Here is a 12,586-nt window from a genome sequence, read left to right as displayed (position 1 = left end):
CCGGCTTCTGTCTTCCGGCTCTGCGAGGGGGACGGCGGCGCGGCTCCGGGATCGGACGACAAAGGGTGAGATCCTGTGTACGATCCCTCTGGAGCTAATGGTGTCCAGTAGCCTAAGAAGCAGGACCTATCTTCAGTGAGTAGGGCTGCTTCTCTCCCCTCAGTCCCACGCTGCAGAGAGTCTGTTGCCAGCAGATCTCTCTGAAAATAAAAAAACCTAACAAAACACTTTCTTATAGCAAGCTCAGGAGAGCTCACTAAGTAGCACCCAGCTCGTCCGGGCACAGAATCAAAGTGAGGTCTGGAGGAGGGACATAGAGGGAGGAGCCAGAGCACACTAGTATCCAAATTCTTTCTTAAAGTGCCCTGTCTCCTGCGGAGCCCGTCTATTCCCCATGGTCCTTACGGAGTCCCCAGCATCCACTAGGACGTTAGAGAAATATTAGTTTACAATTCATAGGTATAACCAAATGTGGTACAACTCAACTATTCTGTCGAACCAATATAAAGCCAGATAGGAACCAGGATGTATGAGCTCACAGTTTGCAACCAGACATGTGCAACATCCTGACACTTAGCATTCAGACACCTAAAAGGTAACTATGATAACCCTAACCCTCCTGTCACGCAGCCTGACTCTGACTGGATCCCCTGTAGCAGAACTGCAGTTAGCAGCGGCAGTAGGAACAGAGCAAAGCCAAGGAACCATCCTGTCAGAGCTCAGCATGTAGTCAAAAGACACTGTTAATAGCTACAGAGTTGTCTTGCTCAATTGTCACTCATGCCCCATACTTTCAGTGCCTGGCTAAAGGATGCTGGTCACTACAATATACTGTAGATTCCCCACAGGTTAAAAAAAATGATAGGCATACCGCCGGTGGTCCTTGGAGCCTGAAGGTCTGTGAGCACGTGTGGCTGTCACTTGTCCTCTCTGCCACATGAGTCTAAAGGATGAAACCCTTGCTACTTTATTGTGTATACACACCTGATGCCTCCAGCCCTGCCTCTGACTATAGAGCTTTATCCATTGGCTGCTGCTTGAAAATATGACGGTAACAAATATACCATATTACCCTGACCACATTCTTCTAGGTGAGAAGACCCAGAAGAACTTATCTAGACTGGATGATTGATTCCAATACTACCTGGAAGACAAAATAACTCTTGCACTGCATAGGATCACTTTGGTTTGTTCCATGAATGGAAGGCACTCTCTACAACAGAGACAACCTTCCAAATATACAATACTGATTTACTCGGGAACGGATGATATAAGACTCTTTATTAGGCATCAGCAGACTGACTTTGGCCCTGAAACGCACAGACTTTCTGGCTGTTCTTGCATATGTGGACTTACCTCTTTCATGGCAGCAGTATACCCAACTAAACACTACTTTTTGGGGGGATAAAATGCACCATGCTAAAGGAACCACTACATAAACACCACTGTACGTATGTATACACACACAAAAAAAATAAGATTTTACTCACCGGTAAATCTATTTCTCGTAGTCCGTAGTGGATGCTGGGGACTCCGTAAGGACCATGGGGAATAGACGGGCTCCGCAGGAGACTGGGCACTCTAAGAAAGATTTAGTACTACTGGTGTGCACTGGCTCCTCCCTCTATGCCCCTCCTCCAGACCTCAGTTAAGGAAACTGTGCCCGGAAGAGCTGACAATTACAAGGAAAGGATTTTGGAATCCAGGGTAAGACTCATACCAGCCACACCGTATAACTTGTGATAACATACCCAGTCAACAGTATGAACAACAACAGAGCATCATACAAACCTGATGCAACCATAACATAACCCTTATTTAAGCAATAACTATATACAAGTATTGCAGAAGAAGTCCGCACTTGGGACGGGCGCCCAGCATTCACTACGGACTACGAGAAATAGATTTACCGGTGAGTAAAATCTTATTTTCTCTAACGCCCTAGTGGATGCTGGGGACTCCGTAAGGACCATGGGGATTATACCAAAGCTCCCAAACGGGCGGGAGAGTGCGGATGACTCTGCAGCACCGAATGAGCAAACACAAGGTCCTCCTCAGCCAGGGTATCAAACTTGTAGAACTTTGCAAAAGTGTTTGAACCCGACCAAGTAGCTGCTCGGCAAAGCTGTAATGCCGAGACCCCTCGGGCAGCCGCCCAAGAAGAGCCCACCTTCCTTGTGGAATGGGCTTTTACTGATTTTGGAGGCGGCAAGCCAGCCGCAGAATGAGCCTGCTGAATCGTGTTACAGATCCAGCGAGCAATAGTTTGCTTTGAAGCAGGAGCACCCAGCTTGTTGGATGCATACAGGATAAACAGCGAGTCAGTTTTCCTGACTCCAGCCGTTCTGGCTACATAAATCTTCAAAGCCCTGACTACATCTAGTAACTTGGAATCCTCCAAGTCACGAGTAGCCGCAGGCACCACAATAGGTTGGTTCAAATGAAAAGATGACACCACCTTTGGCAGAAATTGCGGACGAGTCCGTAATTCTGCCCTGTCCATATGGAAAACCAGATAGGGGCTTTTACATGACAAAGCCGCCAATTCTGACACACGCCTAGCCGAAGCTAAGGCCAATAGCATGACCACTTTCCACGTGAGATATTTTAACTCCACGGTCTTTAGCGGCTCAAACCAGTGAGATTTCAGGAAACTCAACACCACGTTAAGATCCCAAGGTGGCACAAAAAGGGGGCTGAATATGCAGCACTCCCTTTACAAACGTCTGAACTTCAGGTAGAGAAGCTAGTTTTTTATGAAAGAAAATGGATAGGGCCGAAATCTGGACCTTAATGGACCCCAATGCTAGGCCCAAAGTCACTCCCGACTGTAGGAAGTGAAGGAAACCACCCAGCTGGAATTCCTCTGTAGAGGCATTCCTGGCCTCACACCCAGCAACATATTTTCGCCGTATACGGTGATAATGTTTAGCCGTCACGTCCTTCCTAGCTTTTATCAGCGTAGGAATAACCTCATCCGGAATCCCTTTTTTCTACTAGGATCCGGCGTCCAACCGCCATGCCGTCAAACGCAGCTGCGGTAAGTCTTGGAACATACAAGGTCCCTGCTGCAACAGATCCTGCCCTAGAGGCAGAAGCCATGGGTCCTCTGTGAGCATTTCTTGCAGCTCTGGATACCAAGTCCTTCTTGGCCAATCCGGAACAATGAGTATTGTTCTCACTCCTCTTTTCCTTATGATTCTCAGCACCTTGGGTAAGAGAGGAAGAGGAGGAAACACATAAACAGACTGGAACATCCACGGTGTCAGCAGTGCGTCTACAGCTATCGCCTGAGAGTCTCTTGACCTGGCGCAATACCTCTGTAGCTTTTTGTTGAGGCGGGATGCCATCATGTCCACCTGTGGTAGTTCCCACCGACCTACAATCTGCGCGAAGACTTCTTGATGAAGTCCCCACTCTCCCGGGTGGAGGTCGTGCCTGCTGAGGAAGTCTGCTTCCCAGTTGTCCACTCCCGGAATGAACACTGCTGACAGTGCTCGTACGTGATTCTCCGCCCATCGAAGACTTCTGGTGGCTTCCGCCATCTCCACCCTGCTCCTTGTGCCGCCTTAGCGGTTTACATGAGCCACTGCGGTGATGTTGTCTGATTGGATCAGCACCGATTGGTTGCGAAGCAGGGTCTCCGCTTGACTTAGGGCGTTGTATATGGCCCTTAGTTCCAGGATATTGATGTGAAGGCAAGTCTCCTGACTTGACCACAGCCCTTGGAAACTTCTTCCCTGAGTGACTGCCCCCCCACCCTCGGAGGCTTGCATCCGTGGTCACCAGGACCCAGTCCTGAATGCCGAACCTGCGGCCCTCGAGAAGGTGAGTACTCTGCAGCCACCACTGGAGAGACACCCTGGCCCCGGGGGATAGGGTGATTAACCAATGCATCTAAAGATGTGATCCGGACCACTTTGTCCAGTAAGTCCCATTAGAAGGTCCTCTCATGGAACCTGCCGAAAGGAATGGCCTCGTATGATGCCACCATCCTTCCCAGGACTCGAGTGCAGTGATGCACTGACACCTGTTTTGGTTTTAATAGATTCCTGACCAGTGTCACGAGCTCCTGAGCTCTCTCTATCGGGAGATAAACCCTTTTCTGGTCAGTGTCAAGGATCATGCCTAGGAGAGGCAGATGAGCTGTAGGAACCAACTGCGACTTTGGAATATATAGAATCCAGCCGTGTTGCCGTTACACTTCCAGAGAAAGTGATACGCTGTTCAGCCACTGCTCTCTTGATCTCGCTTTTATGAGGAGATCGTCCAAGTACGTGATAATAGTGACACCTTGCTTCCGGCAGGAGCACCATCATTTCCGCCATTACCTTGGTGAATATTCTCGGGGCCGTGGAGAGACCAAACGGCAACGTCTGAAATTGGTAATGACAATCCCGTACCGCAATTCTGAGGTACGCCTGATGAGGTGGATAAATGGGGACATGAAGGTATGCCTCCTATATGTCCCGAGTCACGATAAAATCTCCCCCTTTCAGGCTTGTAACGACCGCTCTTAGCGATTCCATCTTGAACTTGATCCTTTTCAGGTATATGTTCAGGGATTTTAATTCAATATGGGTCTGACCGAACAGTCTGGTTTCGGGACTACCACATGGTCGAATAATAACCCCCTCCTTGTCGAAGGAGGGGAACCTTGACCACCACCTGTTGAAGATACAATGTGTGAATTGCAGTTAACCCTGTTTCCCTCTCGTGGGGGGAAGCTGGCAGGGCCGTCAGTGAGGAGGCATCTTCTCAAAGTCCAGCTTGTATCCCTGAGACACAACATCTATTGCCCAGGGATCTAACAGGGAGTGAACCCACTTGTTGCAGAACCTACGAAAGCGTGCCCCCACCGGGCCTAGCTCCGTCTGTGGAGCCCCAGCGACATGCGGTGGATTTTCAGAGGCCGGGGAGGACTTCTGTTCCTGGGAACTAGCTGTGTTGTGCAGCTTCTTTCCTCTGGCCCCGCCTCTGGCAAGAAAGGACGCATCTCGGCCTTTCTTGTTTCTTTGTTCGAAAAGCTGCATTTGATAATGACGTGCTTTCCTAGGCTGTGCAGGAATATAAGGCAAAATATCCGAATTACCAGCTATAGCTGTGGAGACCAGGTCCGAGAACCCTTCTCCACACAATCCCCAGCCTTCCATATGCCACTTAAGTTTGCATCATCTGTCCATTGCATATTCTACAGGACACATCAAGCAGAAATCGACATAGCTTTGACTCTAGGACCCAGTATACTCATGTCTCTTTGGGCATGTTTGATTCTATATATCTCTTAAGACAGCATCTTTAATATATATATATATATATATATATATATATATATATATATACACGCACACACACATACATACTAGGGTCTCAGTTTCTGCTGATAAGGTACCTGTCCACGCCGCCCCAGCGCTATAAACCCATGCCGACACAATCGCCGGTCTGAGTAGTGTACCAGAATGTGCACGCTATCTGCAGGATCCCTGAGAATAGCTAGGGCTACCTTCTGGGCAAACGTGACACCCTAGGGGAAGATTCCCATCACATCCTGGCCCTAGTGGGGAAAGGATACTGCCTGAGAATTCTTTGTGGGAAGCTGCAGTCTCTTGTCTGGAGATTCCAGCTCTTTTTCCTCATGAGAGGAGGGAAATTTACCTCAGCTTTCTTCCCCTTAACATGTGTACCCTTGTGTCAGGGACATGAGTCATCAGTGATATGCAAATCATCTGTATTACAATAATCATATATTGAATACTTTTCTGCCATTTTGGCTGTAACTTTGCATTATCGTAGTCGACACTGGAGTCAAACTCCGTGTCGATATCAGTGTTTATTATTTTGGACAGTGAGCATTGTGAGACTCTGAAGGTCTCTGTGCCATAGGGACAGACATGGGTAGATTTCCTGTCTGTTCTCTAATCTTTTGTGCAATAAATTCACCTTAGCACTTACACATATCCAAACAGGTGTCGGCGTTGTCGACGGAGACACCCTCTCACACACATATTTGCTCTATCTCCTCCTTAGGGGAGCCTTTTACCTCAGACATGTTGACACACACGTACCGGCACACCACACACACAGGGGATGCTCTATTTGAAGACAGTTCCCCCACAAGGCCCTTTGGAGAGACAGAGAGAGAGTATGCCAGCACACACCCCAGCGCTATATGACCCAGGAATCACACAGTAACTTAGTGTTAACCCAGTAGCTGCTGTATATATTGTTTTTACGCCAAATTTATGTGCCCCCCCCCCCCCCCCTCTCTTTTTCACCCTCTCTATCATGCTTCTGCAGGGGAGAGCCTGGGGAGCTTCCTCTCAGCGGAGCTGTGGAGAGAAAATGGCGCTGGTGAGTGCTGAGGAAGAAGGCCCCGCCCCCTCAGCGGCGGGCTTCTGTCCCGCGATTTTGTGTAAAATTAATGGCGGGGGCTCATGCATATTACAGGGCCCAGCTGTATATATGCTGCTTTTTGCCAGGAGGTAATCAATTGCTGCCCAGGGCGCCCCCCCCTGCGCCCTGCACCCTACAGTGACCGGAGTGTGTGGGTTAGTGTGGGCGCAATGGCGCACAGCTGCAGTGCTGTGCGCTACCTCATATGAAGACAGGAGTCTTCTGCCGCCGATTTTGACGTCTTCTTGCTTCAACCCGCCGGCTTCTGTCTTCTGGCTCTGCGAGGGGGACGGCGGCGCGGCTCCGGGAACGGACGACCAAGGTTAGGTTCCTGTGTTCAATCCCTCTGGAGCTAATGGTGTCCAGTAGCCTAAGAAGCGCAACCTAGCCGCAGTTAGTAGGTTTGCTTCTCTCCCCTCAGTCCCACGTAGCAGAGAGTCTGTTGCCAGCAGAAGCTCTCTGAAAATAAAAAACCTAACTAAAATACTTTCTTATTAGCAAGCTCAGGAGAGCTCACTAAATTGCACCCAGCTCTGTCCGGGCACAGATTTTAACTAAGGTCTGGAGGAGGGGCATAGAGGGAGGAGCCAGTGCACACCAGTAGTACTAAATCTTTCTTAGAGTGCCCAGTCTCCTGCGGAGCCCGTCTATTCCCCATGGTCCTTACGGAGTCCCCAGCATCCACTAGGACGTTAGAGACATAATATATATATATATATATATATATATATATATATATATATATATATATATATATATATATATATATATATATATATATATATACATATATATATACATATACATACACAAAACCACTTTACCCGGCACTCCTGTGTATTCCCTCCGTCAAGTAAAGCTGCTCCCGTGCCCTCTTAGACGAGAGTGCGTCCTCCCGTATATAGAATTTCCAAACAAGCGGCACTGGGAGACTTGATTCAAGTGAAGAAAAACTATGCTTTTATTGTAGCATAATCAATCTACGTATCGGGGTCACAGCCCCTTCGTCAGGATGCTGACGAAGGGGCTGCGACCCCGATACGTAGATTGATTATGCTACAATAAAAGCATCGTTTTTCTTCACTTGAATCAAGTCTCCCAGTGCCGCTTGTTTGGAAATTATATATATATATATATATATATATATATATACACACACACACACTATGTAGCTGGACCGGCACTCCCCCACATCAGCGTCTCTGCTCCGGTGCCCCCAGGGTCAATATAAAAAGCGATAAGAAGTACTGCGGCACTCGGAGACTTAAATGTGATAAAGTATATTTCAACAAGCCACCATGCGAATACCAACGTTTCGGGGCTCAGCCGACCCTTTGTCAAGGTTATGCACCTTAAGTCTCCGATTGCCGCAGTACTTCTTATTGATATATATATATATATATATATATGCCCACGCATTAGCCAGTGTTGTTTTGAGGGTAAACTAAGAGCAACTCACTTTTAGGTACGTAACAAAGGGGCCACTCAGTGTACAAGACAGATATTACAGAAGCATATGAAGAGAAGGGAATACTGTTAAAATGTGTTCCAATTACCTATTTTTCCCTTTATCCTCCAAGGGGGGTAAAGCATAAATATCCTCCTCTTCCTTTCTCTTTGTATAGGAAATGCTTGGAAATTCCTCATTGCTTAAATAAAAAAAAAAAAAAAGAAGAACAATGAAGTAATAATTTACTTATATTTACATAAGCAAAGCACACGCAATGAGTCCTTATAGTAACATCTTATATCAGATAGTGTTCACGCTAAGCTTCTTTCGCAGGGCGCTGCACCCTGCCCCTTTTCTGAGTGACAGAATGAGCCCTGCCCGTTTGTGCCCGCCCTGCTAATCACCAAAGGACAGCCTTCTCCCCCTGCCGCGCTGTCACTTCTCCCCCCCGCCGCGCTGATAGCTCTCAGCTGAAGGCGGAGACAGGGTCAGCGTGCAGCGGGGAGGAGCAGCCAATCAGAGCCTGCGATGTCTCCCGCCAGTCCTCTGGCATGGTTTGATTCCCCCTCACCACGGCGCTGCGCGCTGACCTGGGCTCCGCCGTCTGCATCAAGAGGCTGGCCCCGCTGACCCGGCACAGCGCCCTCCTCCGCAACGGTGAGTGCCGCTCTGCATCTGCCCTGTGCCCGTCCTTCCAGTGCTCTCTACCTAGTGCAGTGTGCCTCAGTGCTCTCTACCTGGTGCAGTGTGCCTCAGTGCTCTCTCCCTGGTGCAGTGTGCCTCAGTGCTCTCTCCCTGGTGCAGTGTTCCTCAGTGCTCTCTCCCTGGTGCAGTGTTCCTCAGTGCTCTCTACCTGATGCAGTGTGCCTCAGTGCTCTCTACCTGGTGCAGTGTGCCTCAGTGCTCTGCCTGGTGCAATGTGTATAACATGCTCTATCTGGCGCAATATGTATAACGTGCTCTACCTGTCGCAGTGTGTATAGGAGGTTCTACCTGGTGCAATGTGTATTAGGTGCACTACTGTGTGGTGTAATATGAATTGCCACTATTATGTGGCCACGCCCCTTCCCCACGAAACAACGCCCCTAAATTTTTGCTGCGTGCGCACTGTCCATGCTTTGACCTGTAGGAATGGGAGCACCAAGCATTATAGTATGTACCTAATTTTGCCCTTCTAACTGAAAAATGTGCCCTCCCCGTGATCGGCACCCTGCCCTAAAAAAATCCTAGAGTGAACACTATAGAAGGTTCCCAAACGCGGTCCTCAAGGCACCCCAACAGTCCAGGATTTAGGTATATCCATGGCTCAGCACAGATGGTTAAATCAAATTGACTGAGGTGCTAATTAAGTCACCTGTGGCCAAGTAAGTATACATTTAAAACCTGACCGTTGGGGTGGCTTGAGGACAGAGTTTGGGAACCTCTGTCCTATATAATAATAGGCTACGGCTGCCCCTCACCTTTAATGTGCGCCAGCAGCCACTTGAGGCCGCCACATGGACCAAATTACACACAACTGAAAGTGATACAGCAGGGAGTTCTCACAGCCTCTACCCTGCTGCTGCTAATAATACTGATCAGACTGTTTGACACTTTCTGCATACGGATAGAGGGGGCTAGAGGGGGAGGGGGTGGGGGAGTTAGGGTAGATAGGAACTTGGGAGAGAGTGGAGTCGTAGGGTCAGATAGGGACAGTGGAGACAGAGATGCACATTTTTTCAATATAGTCACCTCTGTGGTGCCGGCACACACACCCGCTATGTACACTGCACACCCCACCATATACTGCCCCTATACAACCCTCCATATAGTGCCCCCTATATACAGGGCACCCCCCTCATCCATATAGTGTTCCCGCCATATACTGCCTACTCTGCAATATACTCAAATATACCTCAATATACTGTGAGTACTCCAAGGTTACTTGCCATCCAGGGACTCGGCAACAAGTAGCAGCAGTAAACGGATGCAAGAACCACCAGACGGTCTCGCAGCGCTAAGAGCAGAGACACGTGAGACAACTTACCAGTGGGGGGAGGAGGTTGATCAGTCTGGCAGGAAGGGCTGGGACCCTGGATGGTGAGAAGTGCTGTGACCAGAAAGAAGAGGGGCCAGTGCTGGGGCTACAGATGATGCGGGTGAGGAGGAGGCAGATAACCAGCTCAACTGCTTTATATATACTGCCCCCCCGGTGGAAGGCTGGGGTCCTGTGCTCTCCCCTCCCACACCCCGCAGGAGTTCAAGAAACCTGCCAGCTACTGTGTGAGTAGTGACCATCCCCTCCTATATTTCGACCCTGGTGTCCGTCATTTTGATAGGCTTTTAACTAGGCTCTTATCATGATATATGCACCTTTGCTTTTTTCCTGACAAAGCAGCTTTAATAGCTTGTCTTTTCAAGAAGGTCCTCAGCAACTTCTCATTTGTTTTCTTAGCCTCAATGGCTGCTACATCCTTTCTCCGTCTTCTTTTTGCCTAAACATGCAGAAAGCAAACACGTGACTACAGCCATTTACAACAGTTTTATAACTCAATAAATAGCTACACCTTTTTTTTTTAAATCGGCACATTGGAATGCAAACATTAGGAGAATGTTTTTTTTTTTTTCAAATGGTGGTCAGCGGTGAGGTTACGTTCGGTCAACCGCTGACCGCAAAGTTCCCACCATTGGTTACAATGGAGCGCATAGGCGCTACATTGTATCACTGCCATGTGCTGCCTGACAGACACTACAGGAGCACACAGCCAATAAGGAGGGTGCCACGACGTGGCGCTTCCTGATTGGCTGAAGGAACCCTCTTAGACAGAAGTCAGGGGGGGTTCCTGGCAGTCGGGGAAAGGGGTCCCATGTGAAAACATGGGGCCCCTTTCAGTGCGTGGTCGGGTGTCCGTTTTTTTATTTTGCAAAGTACGTGGATTACAAAAAGAACAGAAGAGGACCGATCTACACTGGATTATGTGAGTAAAATTTTTCCCACAGGTACCCCATGGATTCTACATGGAGAAGAGGACCGACCCTCGTGTGAACATAGGTAAGTATGTATGTTTGGAGGTGTGGATGTATGTAATAAACTTTTACTTTCAAGGTGTGTGTCTCCAGTTTTTATTGGGGTATTTTTTTAGTAGTAGTACTACAGGTACCAGCGGACCCGGTTTTCCTCCGCATGCTGGTACTTGTGGTTCTCCAAGTACCAGCTTGCGGGGGAGGCTTGCTGGAACTTTTAGTACTGCTACTAAAAAATAAGAATTTACTCACCGGTAATTCTATTTCTCGTAGTCCGTAGTGGATGCTGGGGACTCCGTAAGGACCATGGGGAATAGACAGCTCCGCAGGAGACAGGGCACATCTAAAGAAAGATTTAGGTCTATCTGGTGTGCACTGGCTCCTCCCCCTATGACCCGCCTCCAAGCCTCAGTTAGGACACTGTGCCCGGAAGAGCTGACACAATAAGGAAGGATTTTGAATCCCGGGTAAGACTCATACCAGCAACACCAATCACACCATATAACTCGTGATAGGAACCCCGGTTAACAGTATGATAACAACGAAGCCTCTGAACAGATGGCTCGCAATAACAACCCGATTTGTGTAACAATAACTATTTACAAGTATTGCAGACAATCCGCACTTGGGATGGGCGCCCAGCATCCACTACGGACTACGAGAAATAGAATTACCGGTGAGTAAATTCTTATTTACTCTGACGTCCTAGTGGATGCTGGGGACTCCGTAAGGACCATGGGGATTATACCAAAGCTCCTAAACGGGCGGGAGAGTGCGGACGACTCTGCAACACCGAATGAGAGAACTCCAGATCCTCTTCAGCCAGGGTATCAAATTTGTAGAATTTTGCAAACGTGTTTGCCCCTGACCAAGTAGCAGCTCGGCAAAGTTGTAAAGCCGAGACCCCTCGGGCAGCCGCCCAAGATGAGCCCACCTTCCTTGTGGAATGGGCTTTTACAGATTTAGGCTGCGGTAGTCCCACCGCAGAATGCGCCAGCTGAATAGTGCTACAAATCCAGCGCGCGATAGTCTGCTTAGAAGCAGGAGCACCCAGTTTGTTGGGTGCATACAGGATAAACAGCGAGTCAGTTTTCCTGACTCCAGCCGTCCTGGAAACATACATTTTCAGGGCCCTGACTACGTCCAGTAACGTGGAATCCTCCAAGTTCCTAGTAGCCGCAGGCACCACAATAGGCTGGTTCAAGTGAAACGCTGATACCACCTTAGGGAGAAACTGAGGACGAGTCCTCAACTCTGCCCTATCCACATGGAAAATCAGATAAGGGCTTTTATAGGACATAGCCGCCAATTCTGACACACGCCTGGCCGAAGCCAGAGCCAACAGCATGACCACTTTCCACGTGAGATATTTCAAATCCACAGTCTTAAGTGGTTCAAACCAATGTGATTTCAGGAACTCCAAAACCACATTGAGATCCCAAGGTGCCACTGGGGGCACAAAGGGAGGCTGAATACGCAGAACTCCTTTGACAAAAGTCTGAACTTCAGGCAGTGAAGCCAGTTCTTTCTGGAAGAAAATCGACAGGGCCGAAATCTGGACCTTAATGGACCCCAATTTGAGGCCCAACGTCACCCCTGCTTGCAGGAAATGCAGGAATCGACCCAGGTGAAATTCCTCCGTTGGGGCCTTCCTGGCCTCACACCAAGCAACATATTTCCGCCAAATGCGGTGTTAATGTTTTACGGCGACATCCTTCCTGGCATTGATCAGGGTAGGGA

At 48.7% G+C, this 12,586-nt stretch overlaps 1 protein-coding gene across 1 annotated transcript in view; it reads right to left on the bottom strand.

Annotated features, from left to right (window-relative positions):
• Window positions 1-12,586, bottom strand: part of ERCC5 (ERCC excision repair 5, endonuclease) — a 188,708-nt gene that overhangs the window by 113,122 nt on the left and 63,000 nt on the right. The window contains exons 3-4 of the mRNA XM_063950764.1: window positions 10,196-10,317; window positions 7,950-8,042 (exon numbers count right to left, since the gene is read on the bottom strand). Of these exons, the coding sequence (XP_063806834.1) occupies window positions 7,950-8,042; window positions 10,196-10,317 (215 nt within the window). The remainder of the gene's footprint in view (window positions 1-7,949; window positions 8,043-10,195; window positions 10,318-12,586) is intronic.

This window comes from Pseudophryne corroboree, chromosome 2, assembly GCF_028390025.1.
Source record: "Pseudophryne corroboree isolate aPseCor3 chromosome 2, aPseCor3.hap2, whole genome shotgun sequence".
NCBI lineage: Eukaryota > Metazoa > Chordata > Amphibia > Anura > Myobatrachidae > Pseudophryne > Pseudophryne corroboree.
The sequence above is the reverse complement of the archived record's forward strand: the minus strand, read 5'-3'. Positions and strand labels throughout refer to the sequence as shown.